General features: G+C 39.0%; 2 protein-coding genes across 2 annotated transcripts; both read right to left on the bottom strand.

Moving 5' to 3' along the window:
* Positions 1 to 152: 152 nt before the first annotated feature.
* On the bottom strand, positions 153 to 11,225 carry LOC105040932 (RNA-binding KH domain-containing protein RCF3). Its single transcript, XM_010917691.4, has 9 exons — positions 10,215 to 11,225; positions 8,593 to 9,069; positions 7,166 to 7,414; positions 6,746 to 7,006; positions 5,685 to 5,767; positions 5,494 to 5,602; positions 5,272 to 5,398; positions 4,936 to 5,094; positions 153 to 958 (listed from the first exon to the last, which is right to left on the bottom strand). Exons 1-8 carry the CDS (start codon positions 11,004 to 11,006, stop codon positions 5,069 to 5,071), a joined length of 2,124 nt encoding a protein of 707 aa, XP_010915993.1. The 5' UTR covers positions 11,007 to 11,225; the 3' UTR covers positions 153 to 958; positions 4,936 to 5,068.
* A 9,703-nt stretch (positions 11,226 to 20,928) lies between these two features.
* Positions 20,929 to 26,619, bottom strand: LOC105040934 (beta-amylase 1, chloroplastic). Its single transcript, XM_010917692.3, has 4 exons — positions 26,031 to 26,619; positions 22,334 to 22,544; positions 22,130 to 22,246; positions 20,929 to 21,998 (listed from the first exon to the last, which is right to left on the bottom strand). The coding sequence occupies exons 1-4, from the start codon at positions 26,567 to 26,569 to the stop codon at positions 21,213 to 21,215; spliced, it is 1,653 nt and encodes a 550-aa protein (XP_010915994.1). The 5' UTR covers positions 26,570 to 26,619; the 3' UTR covers positions 20,929 to 21,212.
* Positions 26,620 to 27,676: the final 1,057 nt, after the last annotated feature.

Raw genomic sequence — 27,676 nt, 5'->3', positions numbered from 1 at the left:
CGTTGTTGACCAACTCTCTGTGCGCTTTTCTTCGAACAAATTTATTTTTTCCGCATCATTTGTTGACCAACTCTATGTGAGATGGAGATTGCCATTGATGTCTGTTAAAGCTAAAGCCAAAATCAAATGACCATGCTAAGTATCCTGAACAATGTCAACACCGTAAAAACTGATCAAGTGCTTAAAACTCCATTGTTAGATCGTACAAGAAAAAAAAGTCTCTCAATATTTAATATCATTCTGGCCAATATCTTCAGATAAATCTTTTTATCAGCATTGATGGTAACAGGCAATGTTTAATAACATCATGTCAGGTGGTGCTGCAGCAGTACATATCAGCATCTCGGTGGAGAACTCAGTTGAGATGAAAACTCCATTTATGGGTGGTAACGAGTAGAGGGGGACAACAGCCAGCAGCCAAAAACCCCCGCAATTACACTCCCTTCCAGCTGATAACATACTCAGAGAATCGCTGAGGCCTTTCAATCATATAGGTGAAGCAGCAGCTAAAAATCTCATCATCACTTCTGCTCCATCATGAAGTCTTTGGTTCATAAAAAAGATATTGCTTAAAACTCATGAACAAAGTGCTTTTTGCTCCTCTACCATGCAATGTAGGTCAGGTTGAAAACCCAAAAAATACAGCAACGAACTCCCCACAATGAGCCATGATAAGAAGCCGCTTATCAGTTCAAGATCTGATAGATGACAAATTGATAAAAATACATCTCCCAACTCAGGATTCCAAACACGTGACCCATTAGGAGCTCCAATCTGCTGCTCGTAAATTATTGCATGAAGCACCAAACTAACATGTACCATTTGCCGCTGACACGCCAATGCATGAAACAAGTAACATCTATTGATTCAACTCAGATTCTTATGAAACAATGTTCTCCATGGTCATATTTGGAGCATCTTATGCATGGAAGCCATTGTTGTTTGGGGTTGATTTGGCCTAGAGGGAAAAACAGAAAAAAAAAAATGATTATTTATAAATTACTGAGTCATTCAGGAATAGTTTAGTATTCGAAAAAATTATGGAAATATGTAAATAATTTGAGAAGTTTCTAACAGTCATGAGAAAATTGTAATTATGATTGCCATCCAAATAACTGGATTTTTCTTTCTAGGTGGAATCCTTTCCCCCTTATTCCCGTTAACATACAACTAAACAACAAAGGTTATGATTAAACTGAGACAGAGAAACTCAGAAAAATGAAGAAAATTCATCAATACTTGGAGAAGTACTTGATATATTAAAAACTATCATGTCAGTATGTCTACAAGACAAGAAAGACCATTAAAAAATCACTATACACAAGTCAGCTATGCAGATAAAATGAATGATGATGCAAAACCAACAAGAAAATATTTCAACCAAATGCTTAAGGAATAACTGCCAAATAATTAATGATTTCTCATGGCATTCATCATTTACAAAATAATTTGTGAACCCTTTGATAACAAGAATAATTTATTCAAAGGATGTGAAAAATTCAAGGATTTCTTAATATCATACTGTGGACATCATAATTTTTGTCACCATCACAAATGAGGAACCTTCTCCAAGTGTGGGCCATATCCAGAAATTGAGTACATAATAGAAGCATTATCAATTCGTGTATTGCATATATTTAAAGAGAATATTCCTAGTGTTCAATCCATGATGATGATAGCTGAACATCAACAGATCGATTCACCTGACACTGACAGAGGTACACGAAGCTTTAATAGTGGGCCAACTTGAGTGCTTGGTATGATGATGTAGAGGCAACCGATATTTTAACACTCATCTGGCAGTCGACATAAAACATGTAATTCATGTCCCAAGCAATGTCTAATAAGAAGGCTGCCTTGGAAAATGTCTTACTGATAATGTGTACACATATTTAAAGAGAATATTTCCTTGTGTTTGATCTTGTGAACATGATTGTTGAACATGGAGAATGTCTACAGATTGATTCACCTTATAGACGTATATGAAGCTAAACTACCAAATCAATTTTTGCAATTGGTATGATGATGTAGTGGCAACTGACATATTTTAACACTCATCTGGAGGTCAACATAAAGAATGTAATTGACAACCCGAGCAACATCAAAACATGGAGGACGCCTGGGGTTTTCTCTACAAAACCTGATACGTAATGGTACAGTTGCATGCATGCATTTGGTGCATTAACTGATGAAAGTTACTTGAATGTTGCAAACAACTGATTCAGCTTTCAGCACAAGCATGTAGCCACCAGCCTTTATGTGCTCTGGTAAAGGCCAAGGCAAGTTGGTTACCCCTTTTTCATCTGCAGGGAGTATAGTGCATCATCCGTGCCTCAAGGGAAAAGATGTCTAGTATATGCTCTCATGTAGCAATGGTAAGGGACAAGGAAGACCATGTAAGAAAAGATCACCAATAAAGTGTAGGCTGGTGTAAGTCTAAGATTGTTGAGATCTGGAATTCTATTTTCACATGCAAAAATTGTATCCAGTAAGTGTTATTTGGGTATCTACAATAAACATAATTTTCAAAAAGAGCTTTCCATGCAAATCTTCTGAGCCATTTGACAAGATGGGCCAACATGAACTGCGACTACTAAAACGGGCAAAGGGAGCAATTTTAGATGAAAATCAAAGGAAAACATGCCACATGAAATGTTATGAAGACACTGACAAGTGCAATAAAAAGTAGCTGAACTTCAACAGGCACCAGAGTAAATGCAGTTGAACCATGGTGACTGTACCTAATGTGACAAGATGATGCAATTGGTGAGAATGCAGCGAGTACCTGGAGCCATAATGGAAGGAAACCAGAAATTGGTGGATGATGCATTCTAATGCAAAAAGTTAGAGAGAAAGAGAGAAAATATAGCAAAGGTTATCACAAGACCCCTCCACAAAAAGATTTTGGTTTCAAGCTCCCCTACAGATAGCAGATCAACTGAAAGAATGCATCTTCCATCAGACTCGCATTTTCATATTCCCCCTTTTTAGTCCCCACTTTATCATTTGAAGTCCTCAACTTAGCATCCAAGCCCACTCCCCACCTCCTCATTGTGGTGGTTTCCAAGCTCAATGGATAGAGCAGATCATCTTAATCATTCATCCATCTCTTTATTTTCCAACAGATATTCTCTTATAGTTCCTTCTGTTTTTGCTATTGCTAAAGATGTTTCAGAAGAGCACTTCCATGGAAGTGCTTCAGCAAGTAGATCTTCATAGACATATGTTTGGTAATCCTATAGTGGCCCTTTATTTACAAGGGTTCCAGAATACCAAAATCAACATCAAATAAACCTAACGAAGCTCTAAAAGAATAGGTGAAACAAGACAGGGCTAAACGTACCACACCTACCTATCATTGAGATATTCTGGGGTTTCAAATCGTCATTCTCAAGCACCTAGGCAAGCAGCTGGTGGACCTTTGACCATAATGGGTGCATTGTTTCTTCATTCCATCTCCTCATTTTAAAGATGAAATTCTTTTGATGTTGAAAGTTTCAGGCAATGTTACAATCATCATTTGCTCAGTGATCATTGTCTACTTTTGGTTAATAAATGAAAACCTTCATATCTTGGAGTCTCATGATATTATTTGTCATCTACAGCTAATGCTGATTATTGGTAACATTGTTGTCACTACTACTAAGGTTATTTGGCTTCAACCATGCTTCATGTGAATTTTGAGGTGCTCATTGCCACACTGACCTTCTGCAGTAACCAGAATTTTGTCCAAGTTGCGAACAATCCGTTCATTCACAAGTGAACCAAATACACAGATTGACAATAACTTAGTTCACCATGATCACAAAACAAGATAAATTTCTTTACCTTATGTATTTATTAAGGTTATAGATTGGACAAACACTGAATATCTCACACTCAACTTCGTACCTAGCAAACTTCTTGTATATAACCCAATATGAGTTCAAGAGAGATATTACATATACACATCTTTTATCAATTCTTATAGGTTTGAACACCGTATCCTTCCTACGACGGGAACCAATCTATTACAATTATATTAAAAACTGCCAAGTCAACTAAAACTTCCTACGACGGTAACCAATATATTACAATTATATTAATATTAGGTTAACAACCTTATCCATGGACACCGAAAGCCATCCAACTTATTTTCTCAAAAGATTACCCATACATATCAAAAACTGCCAAGTCAACTAAAACTTCAAAATTTATTTCAAGATCAGCATTATTCTTTAATGCACCAAAAATTAGCCTCCATAGAACCAAGAAAACATTGTAAACTAGAACTTCCTTTTTTTCAAATATGACCTAGAGGAATCACATAATAAGATCAATCCATCAAAACAATGAACCTACTCTCGAAATAGAGAATTTGTCTCGACAGATTGATTGATCACAAAAACAATGTTTCATTTCACTTGCCCAACAAAATATTGATAATGAAATTGAGAAAGTAGATTCAGTTTTAGATGATATCTAAGTTCTTTGCTACTTTATGAAAGAGCTTTTCAAAGAATTTTATATTACACTTTGAACAAACCGAGCATGTGACTCTATCATAGCTACAATTAGTGTTTCAATATTGTTTTGGTTTGTTTAGCGGTCCCAAATCCAACAATCGTAAAAAATAATAGTAACTACTATCGGATAAATCATGATCCACATCTCTGAGCCTACTGCAGTGAAAGGAAAACGCGCTTTAGAATAATTCATAGAGAACAGCTGTGATTGTGATTATCTAGCAAATGAAATTGGAGTTGAGACATATTTGTCAAAGTCTAACTTGATTTCAAGCTTGGAAAGGCAGGGAACATGCAAGCAACTAAATTTTCAAGAAATCATAAATATGGTGAGGCACAGATACATGTGTAAACTTGCATGGTTTGCACTTAAAGTAACCAAAGAAACCAATCTTCATAGTCTTTAAACCATAATAAAGCCCCATATTACCTTTATACAAGTCTTGGCAAACTTTCCATTCATTCTTTCAGTAAATGGTCCAGAAAACAACAAGTGAGAAGTGCCAAAAAAAAAGGTATTGTTGCTCTGCATGAAGTGAGCTTCGGCATAGCAGTACTTTGGATTAGCTCGAAGGAATGTCATCTTGTGCTGATTTTTGAAAATAAAAAGAAAGGTTATATTCATGATGCTAAGAATTACATTTGAAAAATGTGATGATCAACGGACCTGTCATGTAATAGAGATGAAACAGCACATGCATGTGCACACCCACACCCACACCCACACCCACACACACACACACACAGAGAGAGAGAGAGAGCTTACTACTAAGTATAAATCCCTGGAGCAGGCTCTGGGCTCTCTCAGCCTGCTCTGGACTTCCTGATATTTGAACAACCTTTTCAGCCAATTCAGATTTATCTTCAATAAGGGTGACAGTTGCCCCAGACATCTGAATCAATTGAATGATATTCCAAAGAAGAATTTAAGGGCCACATAATCTCGTTATACTTTTCAATATTAAAACACTATCAGTACTAATATCACCTCACTGATCTGAGCAAGCTTGCTTCCTGATCTCAATATCAGGCTTGGAACTGCATGTCTGGGTATTATAACTTCCAGTGTGCTTCTGGTGATTAGCGGTACACTGAGTCTGATGGCAAAACAAAAATATGAGCCAGCATGCAAACAAATCAAATCTCAAAATGCAAACGAAGAAATTGGGATATAGTTACCTTTTCACACCACTCTGCCTCCCTTCATCATTAACATTGCTCTCTTCCTGCTCAAATGATCCACTTGCACATCCTCCAGTGTCCTAGCATCAAAAATTGCACATTTATTTAGAATGATTGATAAGCATTTAATAATAGAGCAACAAAGAGAACAACTGTCTAGAACTCCAGGGCTACCAATTCAGAAGTGAAAAATTAAAGAGTACTCTTCCTTCCCACAAAATATATTTTGGATCACAAAAGAAAAAACTCATTACTACTGGTGTTCTTTCACACATTATCTAGGAAACCGTCAGACTTCAGGACTTACATTTGTATTAGAGAAAAATGTACATCAGCATAAAACATAAGATATAATTAATATAACTAGTATATATGCACTACCAGTAGCATTCCAGGAAAGAATAAAAAACTAATTCTTGAAGACAGGAAGTGTTTTTGTAAGAAATTCCATAAGGCTAAGAGAGTGTAAATGGTCACAAAGGGCATAGTAGATGAAATGAGAGGAAACATAATGGAAAGAGTTTCAAAGGAAAAATGCAATGGTAGCTCAATATTTGAGTTTGCAGTTAGACAAACTGGATCATCTTACCATAAAGTCAAATTAGTTGCAAACTTGGAAGTATTATTATTTATTGCATGAAACAATCAGTGTTTCTTTTCATTATTTCTCATATTCATATTTTCAACTAATCATGCAGAATTTTAGACTAGGAGTTTTAGTGGGTTTTAGGGATAAAAACAAAGCAGGCTCCACACGTGCAAAAAGTGTTTGCATTAGGAAATATCTCTTACAGCTAAGGAATTTCGTTCACAACCCTCTAGTCACATAACTGATTTGTTCTCTGTGATTATGAACAAGAAAAGTCTGCACAAAGGAAGGTCAAGAGAAGCATTGTAAATGTCAAAATATACATCAAATGTTTTTCCATATATACATACACATATACATGCATACACATGGATTGCTTTTGAAATTTGTCGCATATTGTATAGTTGTCAGCAAAGTAAAAAAACAATGATGAGTCAAGACCTGTTGCATGAATATCAATTAACGTTACCTTTGGTTGCCAGGCAGTTGTTGCAGTATGCATGTTTTGATACATTGCAATGGGAGGATCACTTCCCAGATAAGTTTCACGAGTTGAAGCTTTAATAGGAGAGCCAGATTCATGCCCACCAATGCTACCAACATGGCTTGGGGCAGCAATAGATGGTGGAAGCATATCCTTTGGTCCAGAGATGTCACGATACAAATAACTCCGCAACTTTGCAGTAACATGGACAAGAGCATTTCGAGCTGCTCTGATCTCCCCTACAATCTGTAGGTAGAAGTACACATCAGTGTTATATACATCATAGCAAAATTTAAATTAACTTTAGCCCTGGACATCTGAAGACCAAACATGAAACTGCATTCAGTTTCTATATACATCTCAGCCAATGGCAAGCATGGTTCTTCAAGGCCATTGGGCACAAACCTGTACAAGTTCATCAGCCTCCAATGCACACGGGGGAAGATCCTCTTTTGGTAAGATTTGTACATTGGCATTAGTGAATCTTTGTATATCAGATAATGATCCATCCTTCCCCTCCAAACAAGCAATTTCTGTTGCTGGAACAAGAAGCCTTGTTGTTATGATGTTGTCCTTGTCAGGACCAAGGTCTACAATGTGAGTTTGAATATGCAACAAAGCTTCCTGAGCTGGAAAAAGATCATCATCCGGGCCCTATTGCACAAACCAAACCATGCTCAATACAACTATGGAATAACCAGTTTAATTATTTATGATCCGCATAAACTGAAGGATAAATATCTGAAAATTTATGTGACATGAAAGGAAGCAACGTTTAAAATAATATGCCAGGAAAGACACTGCATTATTTATATAACAAAACAACCAACATTGATTTGGTTATCATTTTGTTCTTCTCGATAGCCCATGTAGAATTGTTGTTTAAGTAAGATGTGCTTAGCATACTTGGTGAGGACAGATTTTAAAGCTAAATATATCCCAAAAATTGTATAGGAGCACAAATGCATGAAACTTATTTCATCCAAACAATAAGGCTAAGTTGGTTGCTAAGAAATGAAATGAAAGGATAGTGAAAAGGAATCTTCAATTTTTCCCAATAACTGGCAAATAAAATTCCAAACAAAATAAAATGGAGATAAGGGCAGAATTTTCACTCAGAAGGTTCAAGTTTAGCTGATAATTACAGAGTGACATTAGACGAAGGCAAGTGAACTGCACTAAACATTTCATATGCCAAGCTACTTTCTCTAGAACTTTAGTGAAGTTGGTCAAACCTTGGGGTAACTAAAGACTTGAATTAAAGCCACTTCAGGTCTGGGGTTTGGGTGGGGAACCTTGGGCAAAAAAGTAAGTCCCCAAGATTCTGTAAGTCAAAAATAGTTTAAAATTACTATAGATATATCCTTATGTAATATTTGACTTCATTCCTAATAAAACAATACCAAAATCCACATCTAAGTGGTAGACCTCATAATCCTTGTGATGCACATAACACCATAAAGCATATCATGCCTGCCATAGATGATAGAAAAATTTGTAAAAGAAAAATATTTCAATAGAAGCACCATAAAGAACCGGTTTTGCCTTAAGCAGACAATCGTAGTTGGTTGGCATAAATAATTGACTAACGTTGCTGACAATTGACATAGGCCTCATTATAATTTTTTATCATGAAGAAAGTCAATTTGGTTCAAAACACCCTATGAAACAAGAGAAAACCTAACTTATCTTGTTTGCAAAGATAGAAAGTTACAAACCTTGAAATGATATAACCTAGCTAAACACTAAGCATCACATCATAACGTGACTATAGCTGATGCTGTGAACTAGAAACTCAGTGAAAATTAAAGAAAGATGCCATAAACTACTACCTCTTCAGAAGTGATGATTATGATTCTTTCATCAGAACCGGGTACAGGATCAGTAACCTGCACATCCACACCTATATCAGCTCGGAGCATTTCAATAATTCCATTTGGTGCTTCCATAACACTCTCAACTTTATCATTGGGGCAAAGAATTCGAAACACAAGGTCCTCATAGGATAATGACTGTGAGTGGTCATTCAGAGTATTTCCATCAGAATCAAATGCATATCCAGATGGTTCTGAACTATAAGAATTGATTCTAGCTCTATTTTGTCCCACAGAAGATCGTGACCCCAAATCAGATTCTTCCACTGTCAATGCATGTTGCGTACTGTTGGCAAACTCATCATCAGGGGTAATGTAATGGTCTGGTGAATGCAATCGCCCACGAAAAGCTCCACGATCACGATGCAAGCTCTCCTTTAAACGAGATGAGATGGTTGCAACAGCTTTCTTCACACAATTACCTTCTCCAACAACCTACAGAGAAAGTGTAGCAATATACAAAGGTTAATTTCAGACAAGCATCACATACGAGCTAGGTTAGCACAAAAAGAAAAACTGTATTAACAAATTTCCACAATCTGTTTTTGGACAGTCAAAAAAGCATGTTATCAATTAAAAAAGCACACATGCACAGAGAGAGTCTCTAAACTAGTTGCTGAGTTCAGAAGGATTGGCCATACCAGGAACAGTAGAAAATCACTAATCTACAACATGTTCTCAATTAAATCCCATCTACGCAAGCAAATATGAGTTGTCCTTTTAAATATACTTCAGCACCATCCCAAAACCTCATATAGTATCAAAGCATTCATGAATAATATCGGCAAGCAACTAGAGAAACCACCATATTAGCTATTGATAAAAGACAATTGCTTTAACCACTCTGTGCACAGAACAAGCATACATGCAGTACACCATATAAAGGGCTAACACTAGGATACCACTTCAGCTACTTATGACCATGCCAAAGTTGATCATCAATAATACAGATTGGTCATTGGTCTTGAATCTCCACCTCGCCAAGTGCATCTCCACCCGTCTTCCACCATAACATAACTCCATCAATTCAGTACCTCAGAAATATAGGAAGACAATATTAAATTCAAAAATAGGAACCGGGGAAAGAATTTTGTTTAATTTATGAAAGAAATGGTGAAAGGACAAAATAAAAGAAATGAATGAAGACCCCCAAAATAGTATTTCAAAGTTCAGCAAGATTCTATAGAAATTATTTCCAAAGCTGTATTGAATCACCTTGTGACTATTAAGCATGTTTAATTAAGAGGTCGATGAATTTTGGTGGATGTGAAGGCTAAACAGTAACAACAATACTCCTCACCAGTAAATCCATTAGATGTATCGAAATCTTTGTAAGATTTCTCTATTTCTACTAGCATCACCTATTCAAAAGATTTTTTTTTCCACCTGCCTGTATGCCAATCAATCAACATTCATGTGATCCAATGTCTTTTGACTGGAATTTCTCAACGTTAAGGTCACTCTGTTACGGAACTTCAGCATCCACCTTTTCCGAGCACACAAAGCATTGAAACTGGCTCGCGGCAAGAAGCAAGCAATTAATGGAGAACGATCGCAGCAATGGAAGGCATTAGTGCTACCTGAACGACTTCTTCTGAAGTCGAGACACACTGAGGAGTGTACTGATCCCGCGGCAAGATTCGGATGTGGGTTTTGGTCTCGATCCTCATCTGCTCAATGATCTTCCCTCCCCTCCCAAGCAAGCACCCGACGTGTGTCCTCGGCACCACCAGCCTCGTCGTTACCCGTCCCCTATCCCTTCGCCTCTCTCCTCCTCCACCGCCCCACCCTCCTCCGCCTCCACCACTGCCGCCCGCGCTATACTCGTCCTCCTCGTCCCCGCCGCCGCTATACTCGAACTCTGCATCCACGATCCGCTCGTGGATCAGCAGCAGGGCCTCCTGGGCTGGGGAGTACTGCGGGGGCCGGCCGTCGGGCTCCCGGCGGCGGTTGTCCGCCGTCTCGATGATCCGCTCGTCGTCACCGAGGACCAGCTGGTGGACGTTGATCCACGCGCCGGTCTGCTGACGGAAGTTCTTGATGATGCTCCCGGACTTGCCGATCACGCCGCCGACCTTCGAGTCGGGGCACAGAATGCGGAAAAAGGTGGTAACCGCGCTGGGTGGCCCCGCGCCGTCCTGGATCTTGGGGGAGGAGGCAGAGGATGAGGAGGCCAGCGCCGCCGCCCCCGGCACCGGTGGCGGGGGAGGGGGAGGCGGAGGGGGCGGGGCCCGGCGGTCGCCGCCCCGGCGGTGGTGGTTTCCGCGGCGGTGGTGGCCGCCATCGTAGCGGGGCTTGGAGCGGTGGGGAGGGCTTTGGGAGTTGGAGTCGTGTTCGTAATGGTAGCTCCTCTTCGACCTCGATCTTTCCATGTTCTTTTTCTCTGTTTAGATCGCTAGGGTTTTGCTTGGCTTCTGCCTTCCGTCGAGTTCAGAGGTCGTTCACTGGGGTTTTGCTCTTCGTTTCTTCGCCGCTACCGCTACCGAAATTGTTTTGAGATGATTGGCAGGGAGGGTTGGATATGTCGCAGATTAGAGTCCCAGGTGGGGTTATTTGGGACTAGAAAATTTCGAGGGCACGAGCACTTTAGTCGGCTTGGCGCTTGAGTCATAGCTCGGCGATATCTTTATTTGGTTGAAGCGTCGGCCCAAACGTAACCGGCAAATCCATACGGTGCTGTGCATGCGGCATCTGATATCTTTTGGCATGATTGTATTGAAATCATACAGCTTGCGTTATGCTCTAGACCCAAAGTTTTAAATTCTACTGGATAGAGCGATCCCAATTTTCTCATCAAATAGGATGCACCATGATCCCATCCGATTTGGGACGTGAATGTCCAAGACATGCTGATCAAAATATTGGGATTGGAAGAAATATGAATGCAAATGTTGAGAGAATAAAATAAACCACATACATTTATTCATTATCATGAATATTTATACATAAATTGTCAAATCTGGAATAATAAAAATTGCTACAAGAATATTTTCTTCATCTCTTTAGAGAAAAAAAAAAAGTTAGGGGTGGGAGGAGGGGAGGAGATTTGATCTGCAATATTCTCTTAGTAGCATTGGCATAATTGACATCTGAAAGAAAGAGATAGAAGAAAAAATAAGAAAAAAAATCTAAAATAATTACCATTGACTTGTTTTGAGATGGCTATTTAGTCCATGGATAATGCATTACACCATTTCGTCATACTCTGCATGTCTCTTAAAGTCGTTAAGCACGTGGATGTGACAAACATTTTGTTGATTTTTTTTTTTTTTCATTTTTCAACTGAGGACAATGATGCCGTCTCCAACACAACACAACAAAGATGTTCTTTGCATGCATGTAACCTCATTAAACTTTTATATAGGCATTTCATATGAATAAATAAATTAATATATATTCATCGTATGCAAAATATTTAATGCTTTTGTCTAATAATTTTCTGATGGATGATTAAAATATAAATTGTATTATTCCATTATAAGCACAAATTGTTTCATTTTGTGTTTGTAGCAAATCTTGGGAATCAAATATATTGTTTTTGTTACAATTATAGATCCATACAGTACTGCTGTGCTCGAATGCGAAGCATTAATGTCCGTACCTTTATGTGGACAAATACTGTTTAGTTTTTTTTTTTTTTGGGGGGGGGGGGGGGGGGGGGGGTGGGCAAAGTAAATACTGTTTAGTTGCAATGGTTGTAAGGTACGGTTAGGAATTCAGATTCACTAAAAAATAGAAACCAAGCTTTTCGCTTGAGCACCGCTTGCCATGCATACTGGATTTTGAAATTTGAAAACAACATTAAACGCTTGGCAGTGTATAGTTAATATGGAGGGCTATCAAATATACCGAGCAACTAATTGGTCATTGTTCAATTCGGAAGGATTCATTTTAAAGTGAGAAAGTCTAGTGAGAGAATCTCTGACGATTGAAAAGTCCTCTTTTGTTCATCATCGTCTTTTGTGGGGGGGGGGGGGGGGGCTTAGGGTTTTGCTTTCCTTCATCCATTGGGTTTTGGAGATAAGTATTTGAGGATTTTTATGGGTTATGGTCCCTTAGAATCGGTCTTTTATTTGTCAGCGAGTGGGATAGGGTTTCTGTTGGGATATACCGATTTACCTTCGGACCTATCCGACCGATGTTCGATTCTGCCGATCGGACCGTCGGACAATTCCGACGATGACTGCTGACAATGGCTGCCGACAATGTCTGGTCAAAGGTATGTCGGCCGAACAGATCCATACTATTTCCGACCGACCAAGTGGTCGAGCCTAAATCACCGACTCACTGTCCGGAGTGGCAGCCGACGTCCGACTTCCGCAAGGCATCAGACCAGCCGACGGTGTCTCCGGATCATCACCCGACAGCCAAATATCGATATATAGTCGACCAGCCCACCCAAACGTCGTACGACTATTATGGGCAGTTGTCCTGTCAAGGACATGCGGTATGGCCGTCCTGGGGTATTGTCCTGTGAAGGACATGGATTAATCCCAGCGACTTGACAATCCACGACGATTTGACAGCCTCCGGCGATTTGACAACTCCCCAGTTGTCTGCACTATTAATGATGGGACTATACCGCATTCTATTATAAAATGGGGTAAGGCAACAGTTTTGGTAAGTTTCGAACAAACTTTCTCAAGCTCTCAGAAGCGCCACTAAGCTCTTGAGCTCTCTTTCTCTCTCCTCTGCTGAGCCCTTGATTTTTCACTGTTGCCTAACCTCCTCTCTGATTTGATCATCAGAGGATCCCGTCGAAGATATCTCTGATCTATAAAGATTTTTTTGTAGGTGCACATCACCGATGATCGGACGATGGAGGGATTGGCCGCAACAGCTCTTTGACTGTGCGATGGCTTCTCCAACGAGTCACGACATTTTCGATAATGGAAGGTCCAATAAAGGCATTCAGCTTGATTCGATGGGGGTTTCAGCGGTCTAAAAGGATAAATCAAAATTTGGGAATGCCTACCTCAGCTCCTTTCTCAGGTGGTGATGCATCAACCAACATTCGTTAGGAAGTCAGAGAGGGTCTCCCCCTCTTAGGTTGGCCATTTCACTCAAGGGTAATCCCTCAGGCTCAACGTCACAAGTAAGAAATTCATCTGTGGATTCGAACCGCCCTTCATCCCAAGTTGTCCAAGGCTAGAGGAGGTTTTGCTGAAACATGGCTAGAACTTCCAATGCCAAATTGAGCAGCTGGAGCAAAGGTTTTCTAAGGTGGTTCAATTCATACAGGAGGAAATCCAACCATCATCATAGCACTTGCGCTCAGCCTTGATTGGTAAGTTCCTAGATAAGGATTTTCTTCTTGAATTTATTAAGAAAGAATTGCATAGACGATGGAGTGTGCAAGATGAATTTTATGTCTCTGCCTTCTCTGAGGGGTTACTTTTATTCCAATGCCCTTCGGAGGAGGTAAAAGTTTGGATCCTTGAAAAATATCCATGATCTTTGACTGGACAACTGCTTATCTTAGAACCATTGAGACCAAAATTCCGGCCTAGCTGTGATACAATTACTCAACTGCGGGTTTGGCTGCAGCTACTAGACTTGCCTTTGGAGTTGTGGGAGGCAAGAAAAATTTTAAAAATTGCATCAGTTGTTGGTACTCGTTTGTTTCTAGATGAATGGACTTTAAATTCTTCAGGTATGGGGTACGCTTGAGTTTGTGCCTTGATGGATCTTAATAAATCAGTGTGCCTAGCAGTGAGAATTCAAGTTCATGATGAGATTCTCTAGCAACAATTTATATATAAGGAATTGTCAAATATTTGTTATGCTTGTGGTCGAATTGGGGTTCCTCAGGAGGTCTGTGACTGTTTGGTTGGGGTGGAGAGGGGCTTGCTCTCTTTGGCCTGGATTTGAGCATCACGGGTATCATTAGTCCAAACGACTCAATCACAAGTAAGAACAAATTCTCCACCCTCTACTCCTCATGATGGACAAATAACAAATGAATAGCTACAGTCAAAAAAGCCAATCAAATGCTCTCCGATGTCAAGTATAAATAGAGTATCTGATATGTATCAGTCCAATTCTAAATTTTGTCGCTTCATTAATGTGATATCTGAACATTTGCAGGAGCCCTACAACATAGAAATTATACTCTATGATGTTTCGTGCAAACTCAATTATTATTATTTTTTTTTTGGTAAAGAACTAACACAGAGATAGAAAAAGATAAACATAAATGACCTTCAGCAAAACAGCAAAACCGTTCCAACTCAACTTCCCTGCTGCAAGCTAAAATAAGGATCTGAATAGAGGAGAGGGGTTGATGTCATTCGCTCGGGTGTTAAAACCAACTCTTTAGTAGTTAAGATATGAAAATTGGTAAATATTCTAATCTCTAAGTCATTTAATGTTCACAGGCAATTGGAGGGTAGCTCTGAAGAGTTTCATCAAGTGTCTTAAAGTACTCCTTCAGACATGCAAATCATCAAATCTCGTGGGGAGTTTGCCAACACCTTTGGATTATTTTATGTGATAATCTTTTTCCTAACTCTTTAGTTAGTGTGCCTGTGATTTAGGACGATGTGGCAATATCTAAGTCTAATAATGGGGTTGACTTGAGTCCGATAGATCAACACCAGGATCCTTCGCCTTAAAGATGCTAGTCTAGAATTGTCAAGATGCGGCAAAGCCCCCTTTTGTAAATTATACCAAGTTGTTGTTAAGCCAATATTATATAGATTTATTGTATTTTTTGGAGATCCATCTTGATGAGAATGCCTATAACCATATCCATAGGTTTTTTGGTCTGACTTTGGATTTTTATATGATCTCTACGATAGGATTATCAGGTGGTATCATTATTCTATGGAAAAAAGTTTTGCACTTTATCATTTTTTATCATATAGATAGATAGATTGCTTTCGGAGTTGTCTCTTTAAATCATATTTCTTCTTAGATTTTGGGTATTGTGTATGCTAATATCTTGGTGTTTCAATGTCATTTTGTTTGGTCTCAGGTCCAAGATGTTTTGTCGCTACGGGTTCTTCTTTTACTTATAGATGACTTCACCTGTATTCTTAATGCTTTGGACTAAAAAGGGGGCAAATCTTTTATTGTTAATTATGATATTAGGAAATTCCGTGCCTTTCTTCATTCTATAGGTCTTATTGATCTTGGTTTTTGAATCCCTCATATACTTGTACAACAATCATTTGGGTGCTGTGTGGGTCTAGAAGTGAATTGATCAAAGGTTTGCATGACCAGTGGCTAAACTTACCTTCGGAATCCTCAATTACTCATCTTGGTAAAATTTTCTTTGGATCATTGTCCTCTTCTTGTCTCTATTCTTGATAAGATTAATAGGGACCATGTGTGTTTTGTTTTGAGAAATTTTGGCTTACTTAGCCCAAAGTCACTAAGTTGGTTCAACATTTGTGGCCTGGGTTTCCCGATTACAATCCTACCCAAAGGGTTTCCTTGCTTTTTAAAAAGATTCATCGTGCTTTGAATAATTAGAAATACACTATAGGCAACCTGAATATCCGTGTCCGACAGTCATATGACCAAATTTATATGCTGCAAAATAGAAAGTCTCAGCTTGGAGGCTTATCTAGCCATCAACATTCTTTTCTGCTCTCTCTTCTCTAGGATTATAACTTGATCTTGCACCGTATTAAATTAATGTGGCATCAGAAAACCTGTATTCAGTGGCCAAAAAATGGTGATGCTAATACAATTTTTTTTTATTGTTCCACAATTTTGCATAGACAGTCTAATCGAATTCATATGCTTTGTTCCCCGCAAGGTGATATCACTAATGACATTAACACTAATCAAAATCTTTTGATCGATCATTTTCGAAATAGATGGCTGATGGATACAACGATTACTGATCTTGATTATCCTATTATGATGTCGTTTCTATCTCCTATCTAGAGCTCTCTTTTAATTCAATCTATTATAGGTGGGAAGATCGAGTATGCTGTCATAACTATGCATCCTTATATTGGCCCCGGACCCTAATGGTTTTTTTGTCTTTTTCTTCCAAAAGTTCTAGCCCATCACTAACCCTAAAGTTCTCTTTGTTGTTCATTTCTTCGTTCAATCTGTGTATCTTCCTGATTCATGGATTAAGACTTATATTATTTTAATTTCCAAGAAATCTAATCTGTAGGTTCCTAAAGATTATTGACCTATTAGCTTATGTAATACCACATATAAAGTTATTATGAAAATTATGGTTCGTAGGCTTAAAATTATTCTACCTGATCTTATCTCTAAAGAGCAAGGTTCTTTTATTGCTGATCATAGTATTATGGATAATCTTTTGCTTGCTCTAGAGTTTACACATTCTCTTAATAGTGCTCCTCATTCTAGGGCCCTTATGATGTTAAAGTTGGATATTGCTAGAAAAGATATATAATAGGGTGCACTAGTCCTTGTTGTTCCATGTTCTCAGTCAAGTTGGACTACCTACTCAATTTATCTCTTGGATATAACACGACTCCATCTTCTTTTGCTTCTAAAGTTTTGCAGCAAGGCTGCCCCTTTCACCTCATTTTTTTATTTTATACTTTGAAGTTTTTTTTTTTATATTTTTTTCATACTACTGTCCAACTGCATCTTCTTAAAGGTTTTAAAAATCGATGGTGGCTTTGAAATATCTTATGTGCTTTATACGGATGATTGTTTACCGATGGCTTGTGCTACTTTAAAAGATGTTATTTATCTCTCAGCTATACTAAATGCTTACCTACTTATTATGGGCAATCCATTAATTTCATAAAATCTCATATTCTCTTTTCTCTAGGTACCGATCACACCATCCACCGATACATAATTGATCTATTGCATATTTCTAAAAAAATGAATGGGTTGGTAATATTTAGGAGCCCCTTTGTATGTCTCTTCGAGCCTTTGTTTTTTAATTTCTTTTTAATAAAATTTCAAATAAAATTGCAGCTTAGGAATGGCAAATTTTATCTATTGGGACCGTGTGATCTCACTTCAGTTGGTGTTATTTGCTCACTCTTCGATACATCTTTCTACGTCTATTCTTCATAAGATTCATAAGGAATTTCGGTCTTTTCTTTGGGTCATGCTTTTGACCAGCATGCCTTTCATTCTATTGTTTGGAATCACATGTGTAGACCCAAATCGAATAATGACTTTGGGGTTTCGATGTTCAACTCTGTGTAAACTTCATTATTTATGTAATTTAGTTGCTTGGGTGGTTTTACATCTTTCCTCGTTATGGGCTCAGTTAGTTAAAGCAAAATATAAGTTCAATGGATCCTAAATTGATCACACTTGTCCTAAAAAAACTTCCACCATTTGGAGGAAGATTACTGGGGTTGGGTCTCATATAAAGTTTCAATTTTAATAGCTGGTTGGATCTGATGCTACCATAAATATTTACAAGGATCCTTGGATCACAACCATTCCCCTTGTAGCCTGGCCTACTTATATTAATATGGATAACCTCAATTTTCACATGCATGTTCCTGATTTTTGGTAATAGCATCAGAAATAGGAACATTGGCTACCAAAAGCAAATCATCTACAAACATAACTTAAGGTAACTTTGGAATATTCGACCTTGGTTGGAAAGGCATCAAAGATCATTATTCATCACTTGAAGCAGAGCTTGTAGCAGCAAATCTAAGCAAAGCATAAATAACAAAGGAAATAGTGGGCAGCCTTTTTCATTCTCAGCATCAAGATTTTTCACGAGTTTATGCTAGGCCAAAGATCCCTGAGCTCTCGAGGGTTTGATTTCTTAGGAATGAAGCTTAATCATCGGGATTGCCTTCCAGGCTATCGGCATTCTACCAATTCTGAAAAATTCTATAACAGCTTGCATCACAACGTTTTTTAATAATAGACAAAGAGGCTTGAAAGCGTAAGGGTACAAGATGAAGCAGAAGGGTATTATTGAGCGGGGGAAGGAACACCTTCGCCCGTGACGGAGGCTATTGGCATCCGAAAATTGAAAGATTTCTTTTGATATATCTGGGTTTATTGCCTCCAGTCTCGCATGGATAATGTTAAGATTTAACGTCTCGAGATTTAGTCTACACTGAACCCACAGCGAGGTCCGCAATGACGAACAGAGTCCAACGAACACAAGATCACTCCAAACAGAATCCGGACGAAGGAGATACGCTCGATTGAAGATGGCACGAAATTCGAAGTGGTGGAGACCGACGGCAGCACGGACGGACGGGCGTGTGCGTGCGCAGAGCGCAGCCCAGGTCCAGGCACGTGCTCGCGGGCGTGCACTGCGCGGCCCATGTGAGTTTTTCCCATGCGATCCACGGGGACCCACATGGACCGAGCGGGCATTTTCCATCGATTTCTCATGGTCCATCATGGACCGGTAGCTGTTTCCCCTCGATTTCTCACGATCTACAGGGATTTTTCGTGGACCATATCACGATCCGACGGTCTGGAGCAGTGCTGGTCATGATCTAAGGGTTCAGAAAGATTTTGGGTGCTATGAAGAGTCTGTACTCCTATTCTTTCACAGATTTAAAGCTTTAAAAAAGCCCTGTTCACGGAATAGAGGTGTGTGAGTGGTTTTGATCGGTAGAGGACTCAAACCAACAGTAGAGGCGAGGCACCAAAAGAACAATCACTAAGGACTCATACGAAGGGGGAAGCGACGCTAGCAAGATCAGCACCCTGGTCTTCTTCTCAATTTTCTCACCAACGCTGAGAAGGTCGGTGAGGATCTTCTGAAAGTGGCTGAGATGTTTCTGCATGCTCTGTCCCTCAGTCATCCGCAGCTGGTAGAACTGCCTCCAGAGAAAAAGAATGTTGGTGAGAGACTTCGCCATGTACAACTTTTTGAGCTTCTACTACAGCATCATCGGAGAAGTCTCGCAAAGCATATGAATCACCACCTCATCCGCTAGGTACAAGCGAATCGTACTCACCACCTACATCTGGAGCCACCTCCAATCCTGTACGTCCATGGTAGTCGGCTTCTCCTCACATAAGAGAGCATCTATCAACCCTTGCTAGATGAGCACATCCTTCATCCTTACCTGCCATAAGGAGAAATTATTTTTTTCATTAAATCTGTTGATCTTCACCTTGATTGTGTTTATCTTCTTTATCTTCTATCTCGACCACCACCGCTGCAACCTATGCTCTGACACAACCTTGCTCTGATACCAATTGTTGTGCAGGATCCGATACCACACGGTGCAGCAAGAAAAAAAAAAGAAACAAAATAAGAAACACAATACAAATACGTGGATCGATTTCAAACCTATTTTCACAGGACGTGCAAGCTATACTACGAGAGAATAAAATAAAATCAATACAAGAAGAACTCACCACTCAACTCTTGTACAAGAGTCTCTCAATAAGAAACTCCAAAACCCTCACAAAAGCTCTTTGAAATCTCTCTTAAAATTTTTCTGCACCTCTAGAACGCTACCAGCTCTCTAACGTAATAAACAGCTCATCAATCGGAGCTATATAGACTCTATAATCTCAAAAATACTGTTTCAGCAAGAATACAGAGTCCCTATCAACTCTAAAACTATCCGTGACCATCTGATTGTGACCAATTTGCATCAAAACCGTTCGATCATGCACATTAAGGCTATCGATCATCTGATCAAATCTGAAATCATCTTCAGCCGTTCGATCGTGAACGACTCACTCTAAAGCCGTCAGATCGCACAAAAAATATCATAGACCGTGCGTGGACTGCATATTCGATCCACACGGCCCCATGGACCACCCAGCACCTCACGATCCATGGTGGACCGCACAGGGGCACTGGGCCTGGAAGCGCCCGCTCTACGCACGTCACCGGGCCCGACTGCACCATCGCCGACCCGCCACCGCCTCATGCACCGTGCCACCTTCTTCAATCTTTTTTCGTGTATATCTTCACCATTTGAACTATTCTTGAACTCGTTGGACTCCGTTCGTCGTCCTGAACCTTATTGTGGGCTCAATGTAGACTGAATCTCAAAACGTCAAATCTCAACAATATCTTGATGCAAAACAGAAAACAAATACATAACACTTCAAAACATTTCTTGCTTTTCCTTTTAATAGTGTTACATATATACAAGCAATTGAGGATAACTAGTGCCGATGTCCACACCAAACTTGCTGTGCTTCTAAGGAATGCCATCAGAAATGGAGCAAAAAATTTTTCAAGTCAATTGAAACCGTAACCACGAACATGATCTTCAGTCTGTGTGCTTCATGATTAAGCAGAAATTTAACTAGACTGCATTTCTAACAATTACAATGTGCAAGAAAAATCAGTACAAGAATGAAAAATATTTTGAGAAGATAGTGCAATGATTAAAAGTTCAACGGGGAAAGATGATTCATCAATTTGAATACCCAATTCAGGATACAGTTAAAAGCAAGGATTAAACAAAAATACAACAACCTCTGAAATGGATAGAATGGGTATATACATCAGACAGATGGAAGCCAATGTAAAAGGCATAGACATCCTTTTCTTTTGGCAACTAAAAAAGGCCACCTGCTGCTTAAATTCTCGGCATCTAATAGCATTATGAATGTGCTCAGCACCGGTAAAAAATATAACCAGGCATGATGCACAAAGAGCGAGAAGCTTTTCAGTGATAAGCCAAAGCACGTCCAACTTCCTCAGCCCCTGATATTAGACATGATTCACCACCTTTGATATCTAGTTTGGCCTGAAATGTCCGAAAATCTGACATCTTCCTCACAAACCTAGTAAACCGATTCCAGTTATGAGAGTCAAATAAGTTTCTGTTCATTCTAACATAGTTAAAAGATAAGGAAGCCTCATAAGCACCACTAGAATAAAGCCTCGAGCTTTTTATGACCTGATTGAGTGAGATATCATCCAACCTAGTCACAGAATTTTCACCCAGAAGTGGTAGGTTACACATTCTTGCAGCATATACAAGCTGTCTGAGAAATCCTTCTGGACTGCTTTTTGGGTTACTACGTTCCTCTGAATCTCGCATATCAAAACATGTACAACACAAAGTCATTCTATACCTACCAAACATGCGGGCAATTGGAAGGTAGCCATCTCTGATAAAGGTATTGTAATAACCAGCAGTCAGTTCAGATGGATGTGAGCTTGTATCATAGTGCCAGTGTATTCCTGCAATTTTTCCAGAGATCTTCACACCAGTACCCCAGAATATTGCATTCGTCACCGCACATAACCTTTCTCCATGAAGAAGAAGCATTCCAGAGTACCATTCCAGAAAAAATTGTCCGTAGGTTGTGTTCCAAGAACCATCACTCCTAAAGAAAGATGTATCTTCTGAGTGCTGTAACAAATTACTAGCACCAAGTGGACCACCATTTCCCCACTCCCGCATCCCGACATTTCGTGCCCAAGCATTCAGCGAGGCTAGCATATACTGTCAAGACAGAAATTAGAAACCAGATCAGAGATCCCTAATCTAAGGTGGAAAAGAAAGAACGTAGCCTGGTGCATGTAAATTGTGAAATGAAGCACAAGCTTTTAGGCTAGCTGGATCTGCTTACCAACCTTATCATAACACTGAAATTCTCCTAGCTCAGGTGAAGCGCCCGGTCGCATAAGTTTCTCAGTGGGGCAGGAAGGATACCTTAGTTCACCTGCAGGACCCATACCCACTTGAATTTCCTGCAAAAAGCAGAAAGGCAACTTAAAGCAATAATATGTCACCAAAAATGGAGACAAGTGCACATACTTCAAAGAAAAGAATCTTACTGTTACTATAACTCCAAGGAATTCCCTAAAAGTGTCTCTGAAGCTTCTCATAAAATCTGAATAAGCTTGGATAGGAGATCGTCCCTTGAGAACGGGAAGGACATCACATCCCAATGAGATGTACTCCTCACTCCTCCTTCCAAACTTGTCAGAGTAAGCCAAATCTGGTTCTTTATCCATTTCCTCGAGCACCCATTGTGGAAGAGGTATCCTTCAATGTGGGGAAAAAAATCACAAATTGCAGTTTCAGAGGAGTTCATGTTGTGCATAAGTCTAGCAAGTTTGAAGTGATTGTCTACACATTTTATGCATGATACGGGAGTATCTCTCGGCACAAACAAGGACATTCTTTTAAAAAACAATGCAAACAAGATAATGCAGATAAAGAATAAATGGATGTACTTGCATGGTAATGCGAAAGAAATATAAAGATTATATTTTAAGTAAGAAACAAATTCAGTGTTTAATTTTGAAAAATCCCTCGTGACATGTTTTATGGTAAGCATCTTATTTCAGAAACTTTTTTGAAACAAGTCATCTAGACATTTTACATAATGCAACAAAAAATACTGGGACTGTGAACACTACTTCTTTTAGAACAGTGAAATGAGTGCGAATGTTAATTTATAATCTCTTTTTTTTAAAAAAAATAATATGGATGAATCATACATGTCCAGTATGGATCCAGTTAATCTATAATCTTTAAGATGGAGAAGACACTAAAATTTATGTGCATAGCATGTCTTCTTATATGCACGTAAGGAGGGAGGGGAATTATTAAAGAAGAAGAAGAAATTAAAATGCAAATGAACTCTTTTTTTCTCAATCAGTTGGTTTCTCTCTAAGAGTGCTCTTTACATTCACCGCATTTGTTGTGTGCTATTAGTATATCCCATATTCTACTTTTACTGATGGTACCACTCATTTTTCTTTGCCACAGATTCTGGAAGAAATTTTTGAATTATTTATGTCATTACCCTATAGTAAGGTGCATCTCTTTATGGTAGGAAGTTGTGATTGATAGGGGACCTATCTAACCACCCTCACATATTGTAATCATGGCAACTTCAATTGCTTCCTTTCATAGACCTCCATTACAACACTAATATATGGAGGATCGAGATCCCACAATCAAAATATTTTTTTTTTAAAAAAAAATCTCTATCCATATACCTTCCATGAGAGAAGCCTATGAATCTCGGATGTCTTTTTTCCTATTTTATCTCTATAAAAAGAAAGGGCATCCCAGTGCATGAGGCTCCCGCTATTGTGAGATTTAGAGAAAGTCAGATATATGCAGCCTCATACTCGCCTGCGAAGAGGCTATTTCCGTGTTTCAAACTTATGAAGTCCAGGTCAAAAAATGGAGCAACCTTACTATCTCATGCCTCTCAACCTGGTATCGAATTTGAACATTTTTCTCTTCTCTTTCTTCACCTTGATTTTGTTACAAATACTCTCCGTCTATATCCTACTCTTGGATCACTCATGATGGATCATCTACCTACTTAAACTCGCTTCTAGTTTTGTCCACTCCAAGAATTCATAAGAAAAAGCTAGGGGCATCTCCAACAATATTATTTTTAAAGAAAGTAATGCATAGAGCTTGTGTCTGTACATATAAAGTAAAATATATATTTTTCTTTACCATCAGTTGATTAGTATCTTCGGTGCATATTCTTTTTATCATGTGCTTTCTTGCATATTTAGGACCTTCCAATTCTACAAACAAATGTCATAGAACAAAAATGTATTTTGATGGAAACGATATTATAAAAATGGAGGGGAAATGGAAAATATAATGACATTAAAGTTTAAATTTTTGTCGACACTTATAACAATATCATAGTTTTTTTTTCTCAACACATGCTGGCACATCTGCTTAATATATCTCCTAACTAGCTTCCACCTCCTAGGAATGAATTCCAGCTCTGCCCTTGCTCTCTTATCCCTCCATGGATGAAGCCAAAGTCACTCTAGTTTTTTTATCCTTTTATATGGCGAGTGGACCACCAACTAAAACATCATCCACTGCATAGAGGTAGTTTTACCTCTCCTTGTTTTTTATTCCATGAAGAAAAGACAAAAGTCACCTGCACGTATTACTAGATAAATAAAAATACGGAAACTGGAATAGGTCTGAAATAGATTATGATGCTTCCTTTGTTTTATGTAAGGAATATGTCATGTTATCTTTCTCCTTGACTTGCAATTCTACATAACCATAATCCCTCATATGATTGAAGATTTTGATTTTGCTTGATAAATACATCTCCCATTTTTGGCCTAGACACATCTCCTTTTCTCTCCCTTAAAGAAAGAACAATATATGCATGTGTGTGTATAGAGGGTGTGCTTGAGAGTATTTATATACAAAGTAGAAAAGACATGGGACCCCTTCGATGGTTATATCTACTCAAGTCAAAACCAATGTGATGGATTCATAATTACAAGGAGTAGAAATAGATTGAGTGTCTATAAGAAATTAAGATTAGGTAGACTATTATTATCTTATCCAAGCTTCTCCCCATCAGAAGTAGTTGGATGACTCTAGTAACAGAGTAAATTGCCTTAAATGGCATGTAAGAAATGCAATTCAGAGATGGTAGGACGGCTGGCCCAAATTTGTATTGATGGTAAGCAGAAACAGGAAATGAAAGAAGGCTTGGATAAAACTAGTGAGAAAAGGCACTTGCACTTTTAAGACTTAGTCTTAAACGAGAATTCATAATGCAGCAAAACCATAAATCCACCACATCCATATCATTGAAGACATGTTGTTGTTTATGTTTAAGTTTATACAAGTTTAGCCAACTAAGACTATAGTAGCTTGATCCTTCCATTTGATCCTTTGTAAGCACTTGGATAAGGACATGTAAATTTGCACATGCATTTATATAGATTTGCCTGGTTTGATCCTTCCTTTTGAACATGCATTTAGATGAGATAAGAAGGCGTAAATCTGAACACGCGCTGATAGATTTGTGATATATTTCTATAGTAGCTACTAAACAAAACTCAGCCTATTGAAAATCCTTCCAACATGTCGTTTTTCCCATTTCTTTCCTTTTTTCTAACAATACAGAAAAAGCAAGTGTAATGCAGACAATTTATAAAATATGGGCTCTATGCCTGAGCTTTGAGGGGGGAGTGAGGAGAGGTGTTCACAAGAATGCTTTTCAAAGAATTTGGTTGATAGTTGTATGGTTCAAGTATTATACACCAAATTAACCATGAGTAATATTATCATCAAGATAGCTGCAATTTCTTTTATATAATCGTTACCAGCTCATACATTAAATTTACAGCATCATATGCACATGTACCTAATACTAGTTTACCATAAATAGAGTAGACAATAAATCAACATCACTAGAAATATAAGTAGAAACTTACGTCGTTGAATATTGATTCATATCTAAAATTTAGCTTCAATGCTTGAGATATAGCTACCATGTGTGGTAATACAGGAGCACGGAGCATTTCAACCCACCAGAATAGATAGATCCGAATTTCGACTTAGCAACCGACATATATGCACCGAATAAATATAATCATACCCGTTTCCAATTACAAAGATACTACACAAGATTTTCGACTATCGGACAAAAATTTAAGAAGCGGGGCGGGGGGGTGCACAAAGTGCCAGGAAGTTAGATCAAAAATTTATTTAGATAAAAGATCTCAGGCAACAAACCAGCTAGGATCACCAGGGCCCGTCCCGCACTGGTGGAATGCCATGATCGCCCGCACCTTGAGGCCGAAACGGCGCGCCAAGGACACCAATTCCATGTACCCGCCCCAATCGTACACGCCGGGTGCCTCCCTCTCCACGATCCCCCACCAGCACTCCACCGCGATCCCCTCCACGCCGGCGGCCGCGAGGGCCATGAACGACGCTCCCATCGTCTTCCGCCGGGCCATCTGTCCCGTCGCCCCGACGACGTTCATGGGGAGCGTGACAAAAACCGGCGCGCCCTTCTCGGAGCGCGGTGGCAGGGGGAGGGCGTGGTGGAGCTCATCGCCGCCGCCGGAGGAAGAGGGATTATCGAGGGATCCGTTGGCGCCGGAGGAGGGCTTGGAGGAGTAGAGGCGAGACGAGACGGCGAGCCGGAGCGGGAGTCGGCGGGGCCCCGAGATCAGGAGGGGAAGGGCGAGGCGGGAAGGGAAGGGGCGGGAGCGGCCGAGGGTAGCGGCGGCGACGCTCGACGGCGGCGGAGCGGAGATCGCCGCCATTCGAGCGGAGGAGTTGGAGAGAGAGTGGTTGGGGGGGGGGGGGTGGGGGGGCAGGGGAAGGGCGGGGGAGAGGGAATCTTCTAGCTGGTTCTCGAGCCTTGAGAGTTGGAGAGCAGGCATGCAATTTTCCTTATTAGATTTTTATTTTGTCTTTTTATTTTTTTTCAAAAAAAATGTGGAGATAAAACCGGAAAACTAAAGAAGGATGACCTCCCTCGCGTACGTTATCACCCTGCGTGGTTGGTGTTCGTGCCGGCGGCGACGGGAGCAGAAAGAGCACACCAGCTGGCATTAGTTATCTCATCTGTCAGCACTCGCGGAGTTGGTACAAGTTTAGAAAAATGGATGTGACAGTATCTCGAGTTTTGAGATAGTTTGGCTTAATGCTTTACATGAAAATGGAAAGAAATTACAGGTTGATTTAACTTGGTTACGCTTGACAAATTGGTTGCATTTGGCATTGTTAATTTTTTATTTAGAAAGAAAAAATTTATTTTTAATTTTTGATTTTTTATATTAAAAATATATATATTTAATTTAATTTTTATTATTTTTTTATAACATAAATCAGTTTTGAGATCAAAGATGATCACCGACGAGGGAGGGGGATGGCCGATGGCCTGACCGACAATGAGAGAGTGTTTAATATTAAAAAAAAAAAAATTTATAAAAAAAATAATAAATAATTGAAAGAGTGGGAAAGTGAGAAAATAAGAATGAAATTAGTAATATAAAAAAAAAATAAGAAATAACTTAGCATTAAGTAATTGGGTGGAGGCAAAACAAGTGGAGCTAGATTGGGAAAGATGAAAATTTATTTTTAAAATTAATAAAAATTAAAAAAATATAAATATAATAATTAAATATATTTTTATATTAAATTTAATATTTAAAAAATATAAAAATATGTAAAAGCACTTTAACTTTCGTCTAAATTTTGGAAGGACATCCGTAACTCATACAAATGCTTACAGACGAAATCTAAAATATATTTTTTTATTTAAAATACTAATTTTTATATTTTTATATTTATTTGCATATATTATTTAAAAATGACATCAACCTAGATTGAACTTTTGTGCGGGTGAAAAGCTTTGGCGTGAAACT

This window comes from Elaeis guineensis, chromosome 3, assembly GCF_000442705.2.
Source record: "Elaeis guineensis isolate ETL-2024a chromosome 3, EG11, whole genome shotgun sequence".
Taxonomy (NCBI): Eukaryota; Viridiplantae; Streptophyta; class Magnoliopsida; order Arecales; family Arecaceae; genus Elaeis; species Elaeis guineensis.
This window is presented reverse-complemented; position numbering and strand designations above follow the sequence as displayed.